The 16111-nt window shown below is 35.4% G+C and overlaps 2 protein-coding genes across 8 annotated transcripts; one reads left to right on the top strand and one right to left on the bottom strand.

Moving 5' to 3' along the window:
- Positions 1 to 7: 7 nt before the first annotated feature.
- LOC105692768 (protein cereblon) lies at positions 8 to 2326 on the top strand. Its single transcript, XM_012412210.4, has 7 exons — positions 8 to 201; positions 529 to 638; positions 713 to 1042; positions 1124 to 1376; positions 1505 to 1650; positions 1738 to 1934; positions 2071 to 2326. The coding sequence occupies exons 1-7, from the start codon at positions 150 to 152 to the stop codon at positions 2255 to 2257; spliced, it is 1275 nt and encodes a 424-aa protein (XP_012267633.2). The 5' UTR covers positions 8 to 149; the 3' UTR covers positions 2258 to 2326.
- Positions 2327 to 3437: 1111 nt separating this feature from the next.
- On the bottom strand, positions 3438 to 15964 carry LOC105692727 (TPR-containing protein DDB_G0280363). 7 transcript variants are annotated; one of them, XM_048653792.1, is made up of 16 exons: positions 15834 to 15961; positions 14005 to 14088; positions 13071 to 13368; positions 12648 to 12789; positions 12450 to 12569; positions 12017 to 12282; positions 11763 to 11872; positions 10923 to 11534; positions 8278 to 8475; positions 7657 to 7994; positions 7301 to 7594; positions 6843 to 7080; positions 6335 to 6466; positions 5971 to 6224; positions 5698 to 5842; positions 3438 to 5415 (listed from the first exon to the last, which is right to left on the bottom strand). In XM_048653792.1, the coding sequence occupies exons 3-16, from the start codon at positions 13298 to 13300 to the stop codon at positions 5408 to 5410; spliced, it is 3087 nt and encodes a 1028-aa protein (XP_048509749.1). In that variant the 5' UTR covers positions 13301 to 13368; positions 14005 to 14088; positions 15834 to 15961; the 3' UTR covers positions 3438 to 5407. The 7 variants fall into 7 exon arrangements, 6 of the variants coding, with proteins under 6 accessions (XP_048509749.1, XP_048509750.1, XP_048509751.1 ...); XM_048653793.1 differs by having other exon boundaries at positions 6918 to 7110; positions 15834 to 15960; XM_048653794.1 differs by having other exon boundaries at positions 6335 to 6448; positions 6918 to 7110; positions 15834 to 15960.
- Positions 15965 to 16111: the final 147 nt, after the last annotated feature.

Below are 16111 nucleotides of genomic sequence, written 5' to 3'. Positions count from 1 at the left end.
ACGTCGCACTCTACAAAATATAAATACCTACGCCGCAAAAGCAATTTCATCGGCGAAAGCAAATAAATTTATTGATTCACACTGTAGTTTATTATTCAAATTTATAACAAAAGATATTGGTAAATTCGATTTCAGAATAATACGCAATAATGAATGCCGTCTATTCCGATGATTCCAGCAGTTCTGACGAAAATGATTCAGGTAGAGTAAAAATAACACGAAAAACTTAACAATTACCTGCTTGGAATGGATTTGACAGTTCTTGCTACCTGTTGCAATTTTGCAAAACAATAAGCCTGAGACGATTAAAAGCACCATTCTAAGCATCGGGAAAATTCTTACTATTCTAAGATCCCTTGATTTTGTTGCTTTTTCACATTTGCCAGACTTGTATTTACATTACAACAGCGAATGTGAAATACAATGAAGCAGCACGACCAGAGATTCATGTTTTGAAATGTGTTAGCTCTTCCCTCGAATATGGTATTGACAGGGGTAGATGATACACTTATACAACTTATTTCTCAGATGTGCAAAACTTCATACAAGAAACCAATTTAGATCAGAGTATGGAAGATGATTCAACACTTCCTCCTACGAATAGTACATTTGATCTAACGTTACCTGCAACGCATTCGGTAAGATCTAGTCAACCCGACACAATTTTATTGATAAGTTTCAAATAAAAGTATGAATTTTGATGGCCCTGCAGTATTTGGGAAATAACTTGGAAGATGTGAGGGGACGGACCATTTTGGATGATGGGATATATATGAATCTACCATTGCTGGTTAAACAATCTGTGGTATTGTTTCCTGGTCAAACTTTGCCAATGACCGTACGTGCAACACAAACTATAGACATGCTCCAAAAGTGTATAGAAAAAAACCGAACATTTGGCGTTGTTTGTTTGGGCAATGAAGGAATGCTTCCTATAGGAACAACTGCTGAAATTTTCCAATACAAACATGACGAACAATCACCGGGGTTTCGAGTAAAGGCAAAAGGAAGACAGCGGTTTAAAATATTGCATGTCATTCAGGTTTGCTTCTGCGTAGTATTTTTTTCTTCCATCATTTCCTTCTCCATATTTCATTTTGTTCCCTCTTTTTTCTTTCTACAGGGCTATGATAAAATATCTGCTAATGTCAAAATACTCCCAGAAATATCGCTTCGGCCACCATTATTTGACGAGCGGTTATTAAGCCTAGACCGACTTAGAATCACACCAAGTAATAAACAAGAGGCTATGAGGCAACAGAACATAGAGAGGCACGATGCAATTTTAAGCCACTGGCCATCGTGGGTTTATCGACAGTATGATTCTAAACGGCTCTCCATTAGAATCAGGCACCATTTACAATATATTGAAATGCGTTAGTTCCTTTTCATCAATATGGGTTGCGGATTTGTCGTTAATTATTTCCAGTATCACAAATCAATTCTGACTTTATACAAATATTTATTATCGAGTAAAGTTATTGATGAAGTTATTTCGGTTCAGAGGGCAGCAATATCCCAGAAGATCCAACAGAATTATCATTTTGGGTTGCTCAAAATTTACTGCTGGATGATAAGGAAAGAATCGTTTTACTGACCTATGATTGTGCCATTCCCAGGTTACGGTGGGAGCTGGAATACCTTGTCAAGGTATGCTGCTAACTGATTGATCAATCATTGCAAATAATTCTTTTGATCCTCCCCTTTTTTACACCATGTTTGTGTTATAATTTGTAGGATCGTCTTCTTACATGTAGTAGTTGTGATGATTTCATTGGGAAACAATCTGACGTATTTCCTATGAATAAAGAAGGGCCACAAAGTGCTTATTGTAATCCAGCTGGAATAATTCATGAAACAGTCACCCTTTATAAAGCCCAAGGTTTGATACTCAATGATGAAGTTCCACAAACAGAGTACAGTTGGTTTCCAGGGTATGTTGAACATCGATACATGTTATGAATTTGACCCCTAACATAACTATACCAAATTGACTGAGAAAAGTATCATATGTTCCAACAAGAACATATCAAGTAATTTAACGATCGATTGATGTGACACTATTGGCAGATATGCTTGGACAATCGCATTGTGCAAAGGATGTCATGGACACATGGGGTGGAAATTCACAGCGGTTCACAGTGATCTAAGGCCTCAGGCATTTTGGGGCCTAACACGAAAAAGTCTGCGGTCAAAAGAAGTTTGTAAGTGTAGACTTGCTTCGGAGTTTAGTGACTCGGACGATGAAACTTCCTAACTGTATGTAACCAACATTTAAGAAATATCACATGAAACAATTTTTGAAATATACGTTAATAACTGCCAAGTTGATACTTATGTTGACTTGATTACTTGTGATGCCGTGCTTCCTCATCATTATGAAGATGAACTTGATCAACGTGGCACTTACGATGATCAATATTCGGTGTGGTGTGAGCCTGTTTACTAAAAACACAACAATACTTTCATATGACGCATGTGAATCAAATAATGACAGTCTCTGTCCAAAAAGATACTTATGAGATATATATGTGTTAATAAATAGTTTGTAGTTTCTCAAACTAGTATTTTCCAAATTGAAATTGCTCTATTTATTTAGGATCCAAGTTTATAAAGCAGGATGCGATTTCCCGAAATGAATATTTTGTTTATAAAATATTCGAATGTTGATTCAGTTTGATAAAATGATAAATTTCATCTTGATAGACTGAGATAATTTTGTAGAGCTATTTCGGTAATACCTACAGTACGTTGCTTTCGAGTCTGAGATGCGAGTATAAAAAATGATAAGATTGGAAAAAAGAGCTTATAAGCCAAAAAAGGCTTGTGTGTACCATACTAATAATTTTCACATACCTGAAATGAAATTTAGAAAGTTATACTCCAAATTTGAAGCGTCTACACAGCTATATCTGAAACAAATCAACCACAAATTGAAAATTTTACACAAATCCTCATGCCGTTGAACCCCTTCAGACTAAATTTCTGGCCCTCTTTGAATGACGTTTGAATACTTGGCTCATTTATATCTATGTGTCTATACCAATATCATAAAGAGAGAAAAGTTGTTCGTCTCAAAAACTACTGAATCGATTTGAAAAAATTTTCACCAAAAGAAAGCTTTTCTGTTAGTGAGTAACATAGGCTGTAATATATTTTGCGAAAAATTAGAGATCCCTTTGAGAATTGTAATAATGTATCATAAACTGAGCCACAGCAACGCGTGGCCGGCTCAGCTAGTAATGAAATAAGGCCCCATTACACGAAGAACATGTTTACCGTAGATTGATTCCAAAGATTAATCACCCTATTTTTGAATGGTTCTTCATAAATGCTAGAGTTTTTAGAAGTGGACTATGGAAACTAACACTACATTTGAGTTAATCGTCCTCACACTGTGAAGCAAAGCAGGTACATCAAAGGAAAATTGCGATTAATCGATTTATTTTTTGCTCTCGCATATCGTATATTTTTCGATTACCTCAAATCAATCAATAAATTCGTTATAATCATATTTTAATCCTTTTTCATTCATTCACAATTGCGTGTCTATTTTTCAGCGACCTGACGTTAACCGTCAGAATCGCTCGAGCGCTCATTTAATATTTTTGTAGTTTCAGTTTATATAATATTATTAATAATTAGACACCGCCTTTTATTATTTTATTTCAATCATTTTATACAAATTGGTGACTGTGCCGTACCTTCTTTTAATTAAAAAAAAAAGTGTTGGCAGCTTGTCCAATCTTTACATGTCAAAGCACGCATTTTCTTTCTAGGTCGGTTTAATACCATGCTTCCAAGAAGTCTTCATGTTTAGTTCGCTAACTTTCAATACTGCACAACTGTCCTTAACGTCCAGCCTGCAAATTTCAAATAGCGCAAATCAAAATGAAAATTGCACTTCGTGAATACAAATTGTGTTTTTCTGCCCTTAACGTTCAGAATATCCAACTTGCTTGCAATCCGACCCCTCATCTCATGCACAGTACGCTTTGTCTAAGAGTTTAACACAGGGAAGAAAGTTTAATCCGAATGGTACCAGAATTCTGATTGTGATGTGATCATTAATCCTGCCCCTTCATCGGGGGCTAAAATTTTTCTAAAAGTAATGTTTAAATTATTCAAAATCGTATTGTAACTTCCAAGCAATGTGTGAGTTTGAGCCACTGTCGATTCTATATCTATGGCACCAAGTAATATAGAGTAAATACTTTTTTCTTGTAATCATTCGCTACTGCCCTGTGTTACTCAATTTACAATGTCTTAATATTGTAATTTAAATTCTAGATATTCTGTACATGAATATACAGTATACATATAGGTATGTCCATATACATATGCTGTATAAATACATACTATCCCCATACCTGACAAAACCCATATACAGCCGTCTATATCTTTTCCCTGCTGAAACAGCATCTGATATGTAGCTGTACTTAATATTAAAATTTACTTTTAATGCTACTAATTGTTGATTTCGATGCTCCATTTGGTATGCAACTACGGAAAATAACAGTCAAAAATGTAACCTTGTTGGTCATGCAAATTACAAAAGCACTGCAATATTAATTGGTTGCCTTAAATGTCAGGGTGAAAAAAAATATCTGAATCTATAATATGAACATTGCGTTTTCCAACTGAAATCTAACAGATAACAAGTAGTCACGTTGGAAGCCTAAGGATATTGCTTCAAAAATCCATAAAAAAGGAAGTTATTCTATGTTCAACGTTATAAGATGAGCTGATAACATTGTCGCCAATACTTTTGTGACGTTTCTCGTAGGAGGTTCATACATTATACAGAGAAAAATTGAACAATGATCTGAATTCCTATGGTCGCTAATTTAGCTATTTGTTGGTTCAAATCAAGCGTGCAGTGAATTGATATTTTAATTAAAAAAACAATGATTGAGCTTAATGTTTCACTTCTCATTACAATCTTCATTCACCTATGGATGTAAGTTCGTACTCAAAGGAATTCTCTTGTCTTTATCTCGTGCGGGAGTGTCGTATTAAAACGATAATTTTGCTTATAGTGTTTAGTGCAGTCATCATTTGAATATAGCACTTATTTTATAATCAACGACATTCCCATGTTAAAATTTTATTATAAATACACTATAGAATACAGAAGAACTTGGGCGTAAAATTGACTTCTAATGTGTTTTACTTGTATCAGCAGAATACTACCAACGTATGTATTATAAACCAGAAGACTCGCTGGGAACGCACTTCAATTCATCAAACCCTTTTTATAGCATGAAAGCAAATCAAATGTTCTTGGGAAAGAGATATAGACGTAAGTTAGAAAATGTACATCACCAATGCAGGCTGCTACTTTACACTCTGATGTTTTTTGCTGGATATCGTAGGGTTTTGGTTTGTCGGCCAGTTCACAAGATGTTTACAAGTCTGCAACAAGCGATAATTTCACAACTTCATTTCACGTCCATTCATTATCTGCTGCATCATCAAATTTAAACGTAATGGATTCGTCATTCGAGTTTGATCAATCCATTTCCAAACACTTTTAGCCTCTTCATCCCTTTCCTACTTATAAATATTGAACGGAAATAGCCAAGCAAACGTTACTTGATATCGTAAAATGAAACGAACCTATTATATTTCAATTTCAGAATACTCTGTAATAACACTATAAGCATCATTCATTATAGTAGTAGTGAAGTAACTTACTTTCGACCTCAGATCCAGCAGAGATGAGCTTGGAGTGCGACTGTGTGGCTGAACTTGGCTGTTGGTTATTATGCTGCGTACTAGATGATGGTGCAGTAAAACCAGGTGGAGGTTGCATTGCCCAGTGTTGAGGAGGATTCGGCTCCTAATAAATCAATACAAGTTGAATACGGGCATTAAATATTCATCTGGTTAGACATTTGCCATAAAAAATTATTAATTTAGGTTCGATGAGATCGATGTGAATGGATGTGTAAGAAATAATGTAAAGACCTGTTGTGTTGCATGAGAGGCTGCATGTGGAGAGTGAACATGAGGGAACTGCCAGGTAGCTGTAGCCTGGAAGGGAACTGGTCTAGATGAACTGACGATTGCTGGGTCTATTGAAGTCCAGTCAGCAATTGGTCCGATATTATTCCAACCTCCTTTTTGATGTAAAGCCTGTTGGTGATATTGCTGCTGCGAACTGCCGATTTCACACCAATCTTTCAAACTATATACAGCATCGCCAGCGCACTTACCAACACCTGAATATTGAATGTCAAATATAACTTGTAAAACTCATCATTACTGATTATGAATTCAATGAAAAATTATTTGCTGAAATTTGATTTGAAGTGAAAAATATTTTTCATACCTTGTGAACGGAGGAGTGGGGCACCATTTGGTAAAAAAGTGTTCTGTGGTGGAGGTTGGGCTCCATTGTACAGCACCCCGGATGAGTGACTCATAAAAGGCAGTATCTTACTACCTGCAGACATAAGCAACTCTGTAACACAAACATGAGTCCTAACCACTGTTCATGTTTGCCCAATGAAAGAAAACCAGATATTCCACAGCGGTAACATTACAATTTTCAAAACATCCTATAAATTCATTGTCACTGGAATTCAGGGCTTGAGTGAATATCAGCTACTCCGATGCATCAAAGATTGAAGTGGGGAAAAAACCATCAGACTAACATTTAGTACGCTTTCCAGTAGTCAACATTATTCAGAGATAAATTATTTTCATATTCTATGACACCCTTGCGCTGGTATTGAAACTATTATGCTCAATGTAGCTTAAAGTAACTGGATATTGTCCCATGTAACTTGACTGTAAATATCATATTGCACACACTTTAACAATTAATGTTTATTTACCGGAAAGAGCATTGTTTGTCGATGCTGGTCGCGGAATACCCAAACCAAAGGAGTTCATGTGATTTGGAGCCGAACCTGGAAAGCCTGGAGGTGGTAGACGACTACGTTGTCCGAGATTGGTCGGTGTTGCTGTCGTCGGCACAGGGCTCTGACTACCACTAGGAGGTATCAAATTTGATGGGAGTCGCGATAACAGGGAATGTGATTGTAATGCCTGAAGATTCTGGATGTGTTGTGCCTGTTGATGCAAATGAGCAATGTGTGCCACCTATACCAGATATTCAAGAGAATCATATATCAATATGCAAACAAATTATCGATATAAAAATGACATGCGTCAACAATAAAATAGCAATGACTAAATTAAAGAATTGATTACTAATCTTAATATTTTGTAAATTTGTATGATTAGATCATAACGGGCAGAGTGAAATCTAGGTACTAATAAACGTTCTGACCTGTGGAAAATGTTGGGGTCCTAAACCTGTAAGACCTTGTTGTTGTACTCTGCTTTGTTTTTCCCGATCCCTTTGCTGTTGTTGTTGTTGCTGAAAGAGTCTCTGTTGTTGCAGCTGCATCTCATTTTCCATTAATTCAGCTAATGCTTTCTGAGTTTCGTGAAAAGGATCAAAGCCTAAGTCATCATCAGCCTTTATCTCTGTACTAACTTCACTGTGATGTTTGTGTAGCTCGTCCAACGTGGCTTGACCATTTTGTTTAATATAATCACAATTCTCCTGATTTTGTTGAGCCTAGTTGAATGAGAGGAATTTACTTATAACTTTTTTTTTCAATTCATATTTAAGATAATTACCTGCATCACAAGCCTTTGACGCAGCGAATTTTGTTGAAAATCAGCCATAAATTTAGATGCTGGTGAGTCCGTCAGAAAACTGGATGCAAACGAAGTGGCATTTTCTGCCAGAGCAGCACATCTTGAGTTAGCGTAGATCTCCCCATCCATATATTCCTCAGGATTGAATGAGATACTTGGTGAAGTCGATGGACTTGGCTTATGGGTTGCGGAATTTGCTTGAGAAGCTTCAGGTTGGAATCCAAAAGCAGCTTGCCAATCTTCGCTAGAGTGTACCGTAGGTAAGGAGTCAGGTATAGATACCAATCCTGTACTCATCCAATCCAAACTTGTGCTGCCTGTTGATGAAATAAAGAAAAAAAAAAATCTCGGTAAGGTCTATTGGCAATTTCAAAAATTAAATATACATAAGTGGACAGAAAGTGATGAGCAGAACATTAGAATTCATGCATCAATTCAACAATTAGAATTATTTCATCATAATTGACACCAGGAACCATTTTTGATGATTGCTCAATAAAGTGAGCATACTAGACTGCCTGGCATTACTAACTTAATAGTATTTTCATAATTAGAACTAATAGCTTATGAGTATGAATTAAGAATTATCGTTATGCATACCAGTTTGTGACGTGGGTGGTGTGGAAACGGTTGATGATACTTTCTGAAAGGTATTCGAACTAAAAAAGCTGTTGTTGTCCGTTTGGAAGATGGACCGATGATTCAGTTGTATTTGGGATGCACCATTATGCACATGTAGACCAGGTGGTAGTTGTTGCGAGAGGCCTTGGGATGAAGTAGTGCTTGCTGGAGAAGTACCTAGACACGACACGTACAACCGCTACACTACGAGATGCGATCTACTTGTTTTAAGGTTCCTCCAGAATGCCAGAATAAACAGCTCCAAAAAAATGATACCAAAATACTTTTTCCTGTCATTTTCCAGGACTTTGTTAACATGCTCGGATATTTTAGATGCTTTACAGCTATTGAAGGGATCTTTGCCCAGAGAACTACCGTTATATAAAACAATAGAACAATTGTTGAATGAAAGAAGACTGAGAACCTTTGTTTTGTTGAGATTTTAGTACTGCTGTGAATTCCAGATATGAGTGCTATGAAACACTTTCAACATTCTAATAATTGTCAAATGTTTGGAAATGTGTAAAAGGTGAAATTTGTTATTTTAAAAAACAATGGATTTGATAAGAACAACTACTAGATGTCACCATTGCAGAAACATTTTGTAGAATATAATTATTATGGCAAAATTCTGCATCTAATTTTTAAGATGATTATAATAATAAGTTCTAAGTATTTCACTGTGCGTGTCTGTGTGTGTGACACATTTTTATTTCATTGTCAATGTATTAAAAAACAATTTGCTGTTCTTACGCTCACTATCTAGAATTAAATTTCAAATTTTCAGTACTCAATTTTTTAAATTCTTTCGTTATTACCAGAATTAAAAAGGAGATTAGTAATAATATAGATGGCGATTTCAATGATAGATAGCAAATATTGTTGGCCGTATATGGAAGTTGATAGAGATTCTTAGAAATACCAAAAGAATTTCTATCTACTTTCAATACTTACCTGACAAACTTATTAAAAAAAAAGAAATTTACTCACTAAAATCTCACAAATTTTACGATTTTCTGGGCAAAGGTCCGCGTTATCTAACTAGCCTATTCTCTGTGTAGGATAAAAATAAGCACACACGAAGACATAACACGATCAATTTTCTGATTAACTCTCTTTATTTTGGCATATTATATTTTTATAGTACGTATCATTCTACACTATTCGATAGGCACTTGGCATAAGTATTACTCTTAAAACACACATTTATGTATGGTGTGGCAGTGTTTTTTGACTATTTAGATCATAAGACCTACATTGAAGCACACTGATAGGTATGATTATTAAATAATATATAATACTTGTAACTTTAGAAGATTAAATTGGGCATCATTTTTAACAGATCCCAGATATTTTTGATATTTTTGCCAAGAGTGAAAGCGTGACGCTGGTCAAAAATACGAAATTTCCATTTATGATCAAAGAAATCAGCAGAGTGGGAAGAAAAGATCGTCAAAAGTTTGTAATTGAACAATCATGTGCCTTTTGATTTCCATCCCAATACGTGAGATGCAAGGAGCTAAAGCATATTAGTTACAATTCTTTGTGTTATGGAAAAAAAAATTCCACCCAGAACATGCTGCATACAGCGACTACTCAATGTTTTTTCAAAAACAAACACAATTTATTCAATTACAAACTGTAATTTGAAAAATTGAATACTGTTAGTTTTAGGCGAATTTCTTCAAGTATCGGAATATACTAAATTGTGTTTTTGATTCATTTCTTTTGAATCAAGTGCTTGTTATACTTTATCACGAGAGACCATTTTTAAATACTAAGTGTTTATTATACTGAGTGTTGCTAGAAACCCAAAAGCTTTGGTAAAATCAGTGTCATTTTTTCGTTATATTCAAAATATTGAATGGGTTTGTCAAAGTATACCTAAATATTACGTCAGTTCTTCACCCTCCCCAATGTTAGTAAAAGGATGATTTTTCATATAGGTACGAAGCTGATAACAGTGAAAAGGAATACTGTTCATTAAGAAATAATAGAAACTTCATACATATTGAGTAAAAAAGCGTATTTAAAGATCAATTTTATCAATTTTATAGGAACGAAAAAAGTTCATCAGATCTACTCAGAAATAATGAGATCCTATTATAAAAAACGTGTACCTGTATAAATATATCACTATTAGAGACATTGTAATTTTTCTTTCAGATTTATGGATAATTGAGAATCACAATTATTTTCCACTTCCCTTTAAAACTAAAAAACAACCGAATTCATAACAAAGAAAAAAAAAACCCTATTTGGAGCGGTACCAATACACAATACTGCAAAATACATGTATCGTTCGAGATAGTATTTCGTAATCACAATGATTGACTATGTCGCGTAAATTAGATGGTTTACCAGTGTCCTGCGACCAGTTCATTAAATGAAAAAAAATGTAAGTATATAGGTTATAAGGCATATACGTTATTGTGTAAGTTGTGCGGATATTAAAAAAACTATAGTAACTTTGATATAGCATTATTCTGAACTATCATTGAATCCGTCTATTGAAAACCCTGTATGCCAGAGTAAAGTTTATCGCGGAGACTCTAGCAACAGAATTCAGTTCAATAAAAAACAATCGAGACAGACAGAAATAACGGCGAGTATAAAGAACTCACCTAACACAGCTACATTGCCCATTTCTTCGGAATCCACCAACCCAGTATTGTGATGGGTAGATTCTTCGGTGCTGGAAACTATACTGGCTGGTGTACTACCTTCTCTTGGTGGATCACTATCGCTTTCAGATTGACTCATTTCGCCATTCTCTAAAACTCCATTGATTTTTGCTTCGTCGTTCTGGAATTCTGATGGGTTTTGATCTTTAACTTGTGTATTGTGTTGATCCATTTGACTCCTAGTATTCGGTTTCTGTGTGTTTTCATCAACTGAATCGATTGAAGAATTCCGAGACTCTGTTTGCAAAGAACTCGACATCTGTAAACTAGTTTGACCATTTGTTGAATTTGATTCAGATCGAGAAGTTGTCCGAACTCCATGTTTTTCCTTGTTCTGTGAGTTTTTATGTTTGTTGCGTGCGGCCTGTGCCTTACTTTCGCTATTACTTTTGCCTCTGCGACTCAGACCTCCTTCACCCTTATTGTTATTATTTTGTTGATTTATTGTCGCAGCTGTGTGGTTCTGTAGACTCGCACTTCCGTTTGTGCCATTGGACTGCTGCACCAGCGTATTTATTGCTGGAGACGGTTCTTTACTATTTGTTTGTGTACCTATTAGAAGTTTCGAAACATGTCAAATTAAAGTTCGAAACTAGACATCTAAAATTCACGAATAAGCAACGTTTCTGAATCATAACCTGACTACTGTATTTGAATCGAACTCTTTTTCATGATTCTAGCTTGTTTTAGCCAATCTGTGAAAGTCATCTCATTATTTGAGAGTCATGGACAGACTAATTTTATTCAGAGCAATCAAAAAAGATTATATATTCAACATACTATTAGTCTGTCCAGGTTGTAACGATGGCCATGCCTCTTTTGTTTGTGGATTCGCCGTACCATTTTCCCGAACTGTGCTACCTGTCACTGGTGGCGATGGCGTTGGTTTTCTGTAAAAGGAAAAAATGTCTTTTGTTTGAAGAGCACATCATTCTTGGACACTTGATCAGAAAGGTCAAAATCACACAATATTACAAATGTCCACAGGTTTGTATTCATATATCAAAACACATGGTTGAATAATGGTAATTTACCGTTGTAACGCAGATGCATGAGCGTGTAGTGACTGTACAAGTTTACGCTCATACTCCTGGTGCTTGCCTAGATGCATTTCTTCCTTTGTAAACGATGCTTCTTGATCGCCAAAGTCATGGAGGTACATACAATCGGGTTTCGGACATGCTTGATTACGCATAAAATGTGAACAGTACTTCGTGGTTCCTAACGACGTTTTAACCGTCCGTCCATCAACCAATATGTTATTCACTGCTTCTATTGCACGCAGTGCATCCTCTTGCCGCTAAGAAGGTTAACGCACGAATTTAACATAATCAGTTTTCAAAGTACTCGAGCTGATAAAATTCAAGAAAACTCTTCATAGTTTCATATTTTTTAATATTCGAATAGAGAGGAGTATTGCGAGTCAAACAATCACTTCAAAAGGATCTCAACCATGCTGGAACTAACCTGATACGTGACATACGCCGATGCACTAGGACCTTGAGACCCTGCATAGGAGGTGCTTTGATTAATGACAACTTTATGAATTTTCCCGAACTTGCCAAAATACTCATGTCGCTTGAGAACCTAGAAAGAATGAAACATTTGAAAAATGAAATTTAGTTCCTAATATCTCATAGATTTGACGAGACTTTTAATACTCACATCAGCATCTGCCAGTCGCATTGGCAAGCCTACAACAAATACTAGATTTTTTTGTACGACACGAACGTTTGCCAGATGTTTTCTATTCTCAGTTACTCGTTGCTTTCGCTGTTGGTCCTTCAGTCTTTTCTCTGCTTTCAACCTAAAACAAACATCTGACATATGAGAAGACGCACAGGACAATCAAAGAGATGTTCATCTTCTTTCCTCAGAGCAGTTCCTTCCCACTTGGAATAAGAATATTAACCAGCATAATGATCCCTCATTATGCTGGTTAATGATAAACAGAAAAACATGATTATGACACCAGCTAAAACTGAAAGTATCATGACGATAATAAAATCTCCAAGTATGTGTTGATAGTGAACTAATAATATAGGTTAAGAGTGATTTTAGTCCAAGACTGAGCAAAAGTCAACATACCTTGCAATTTCTTCCTTGGTTAGGGGCTTGAAGTCAGCAGGATTTTCAGGATAGGCTTTCCGACAAGCAGGGCAAAGCCCATTTTCATCGGTGCGAATTCTGTGCCAACAGAAGCGGCAAATTTGATAACCACAAGTGCAGGGATAGAAGTTTAGATCGTCAACCTCCAAAGGTTCCATGCACAAGGGGCACTCCACCGCATCTTCTCCACTTTGATTTAACACAGACATACTCTTCACTGCAACTTTAGATAACAAGTTTTGGATGACAATTGAAGTTCGTCTCAAGCCCAAAGTTCCTACAAGTAAAATAAAGAATTATCCCTAATTGTAATGATGTAGATTGAAGTAACTTAGTTTGAAATCCAAACACAGAAAAAGTTGATGATTCATATGATTTTATACTATTGCACATAACCACAGTTCACGAAATATTTACCCACACAAACGTCCACAAGGACAGTTCCGATACATATGATTACAAAATTAATAATTGTAAAACTAAATAGCTATATCATTGAACGGTATGTACAAAAAAACGATCCCGAAGAGAATTAACTACAAAATTGTCAACTCGTAACATACTATTTGAAATTTGAATTTTAAACACAGCAGACCTACCACAGAGCATAGATTTATATTTAATGATTCCTCTTAGACCTTATGGAACTTTCTGTTCACATATGCACTTGTACATGAGTATAAATCCGAATAATATACCAATTCTCAATATTTAGTAGCGGGATAAAAAGAATTTAATTACGTGACTTCACATTCGACAAAATAACCTGAGCCTGACGAACCCAGGATTCATTGAACTATAATGAGCAATAATTATTCAGAGATGATGAATTTCAAATTGATAATCATACATAGATTGAGTTCGTAATGATACTCATGACTTTTCATGGATTAATAACTATGGATCTACTCACGTTTAGGACCTATGCAAATGTTTTTCACACTAAGCCGATGGTGAAGCCCAAGATCCTAGGTTATGTTCTAGTACCAATGACTATCTGTAAAAAAAAATTCATGATACTGTAATTGTGGGCACGACACATCATTCAATTTTGTACAGACTTATTGCCTTAGTATTCATTAGGGTCTAAGCCCACCTATGTGTTTTTCTTGTTGACAAATACATTATATCTAGAATTAATCTCACCTTCATCAAGTAGGACAAGATATTAATGGAGAAAGTAAGCAAAATATTATCATTATGCAACATGTCCTACAAAACCAATTAAACAAATGCTGAATTATACATGAGCAAAAATACTTTGTTTATAAATATACAGTTCAGTATATCAGTTTGCACAAACCGGGTAGTTTTTGAAATTCATATTGTTTACAAAACATATTATGACATTGAAAAACTAGGCTGTCGAAAGATTTACAACACTAAGACAAAATATGTAATAATTATGAATTAAGTTGAGCCTACTAAAAAAGTGAGTCATTCTTGTAAGAAATTATTTTATGATGTAGTATTTCGATACGTAAAGTAACAAAATTCAATTGCAATATTAGAATAGAATAAAAGCATTTTCAGTTCTTTGATGCAAGATGAGTATTAACTTCCTCATTCAAACAGTTCAACAATGATTTAAGCTTTAATCATTATCTGCCAAAGATGCACATGCTCAAGGCACTAATTTAGTCAAACGTAAGAACCAACTGATAGAGACATTTTATATTCGTAACAAATAACTTCAGTCAGTTACTCAGTTTATGTTTGTTTGTATCATTGAGTATTTAACAAAACTTTGCAATTTTTTGCAGCGTTGCACCATGATAATTAATTAATTAATTTATTTATACATATATGTGTGTCTAACAATTGAAAATTCCTTGAGTATCTACAAACCATAAATATGTATACGGTGAGTCCAGAACGCTGAACAATAAAATTGACAGGAACTGTCAGTTGCTCAAACAAAGGATACCGATGAGAAATTGAACATTAGTAACATACCACTATTGTAATAAGATAGCTAAACTGATTACCAAATATATTTTACAAACGTTTATACTTTATCAACGGTTTTTCACATATCTAGGACTCACAGATGAATTAAGACAACGTAAACAGCTGTTAAAACTGATGGGAAATGTTATAGGCATAGGAGGGGTGATAGGAAAACGGTGGAAAATTATAGAGTGGGAGTGACACGTAAATGACGCGGCGGGTGGGGAAGGTAACCGAATAACACTATGCAGTAGTGAAGAGACAAGAAGGAAGGGAGGGGGGGGAGGTTGGGTGGAAAAATGAGGGAGGTAGGGGCGAGGTAATGTGAGCGAATAACATTAACTGGAAAGATTCGCGACAGCTTATGAATATCGCAAATGAAATGAGGTAAAATTAGTCATCATATTATTATTTCATCGTGTTACGTTATGAACGCCCTGAAACTTGTACCGAAGGGATGTCTGAAAATCGGTATAGCAAATGAACGCGCAAACTGGCCTAGGAGTTTTGTAAAATTAATTTTTCGTTATAATGATATGTGAACAAAAGTCATAGACGGCCACTCCCACGAACCTTAGATGTAAACTATCCAATTTCTACAATTTCCCAGGAAACCTTTTCTGGGGACCCTGGGAGCTGACTGTTTTAACCTTAATTTCATCTTTTTAGTGGCAAATTTTTTTAATTTCATTTTGAAACCCTCAACAATTTCAGTGACTTGCGCGAGGGTGAGAATTTTTCCAAAATAATTTACAGTAGAAATGTTGCATTATTTAGCAAATGTTTACTTACGTCTCAACTTTTCCACTACAAATCTTTTCTTTACTGGGAAATTTTTATGGTCGACGAAATGTAGCCGTGTGCGCAGTAGGCGTGCGCAAAAACGGACGTCACCCTTAAAAGGAGTACGTCAAAACAAATACCAAACCCGACCTCGAATAGAATTTACCCTTTAAACTTGCAAATAATTTGAGGGTGGTGTTGTTGTAATGACAATAACTACAAATAAATCAAAATCAATGTACGCGATTGCGATTTCATCCTTTAGATGAAATTCGTGGATCTGTCAA

Source organism: Athalia rosae, chromosome 4 (assembly GCF_917208135.1).
Source record: "Athalia rosae chromosome 4, iyAthRosa1.1, whole genome shotgun sequence".
NCBI lineage: Eukaryota > Metazoa > Arthropoda > Insecta > Hymenoptera > Athaliidae > Athalia > Athalia rosae.
Note: the sequence above shows the minus strand (reverse complement) of the source record. Positions and strands in the feature narration are given on the sequence as shown.

Bases quoted from the DNA above. Each gene is read 5' to 3' on its own strand.
- LOC105692768 (XM_012412210.4), top strand. From the start codon at position 150: ATGAATGCCGTCTATTCCGATGATTCCAGCAGTTCTGACGAAAATGAT. The intron at 202-528 runs GTAGAGTAAAAA...CTTATTTCTCAG, and splicing joins TTCTGACGAAAATGATTCAG to ATGTGCAAAACTTCATACAA. The intron at 1,043-1,123 runs GTTTGCTTCTGC...TTCTTTCTACAG, and splicing joins AAATATTGCATGTCATTCAG to GGCTATGATAAAATATCTGC.
- LOC105692727 (XM_012412134.4), bottom strand. From the start codon at position 13,300: ATGTCTGTGTTAAATCAAAGTGGAGAAGATGCGGTGGAGTGCCCCTTG. The intron at 12,570-12,647 runs GTGAGTATTAAA...CATTCTTTCTAG, and splicing joins TGCGACTGGCAGATGCTGAT to GTTCTCAAGCGACATGAGTA. The intron at 11,873-12,016 runs GTAAATTACCAT...TTCCTTTTACAG, and splicing joins CATGCATCTGCGTTACAACG to AAAACCAACGCCATCGCCAC.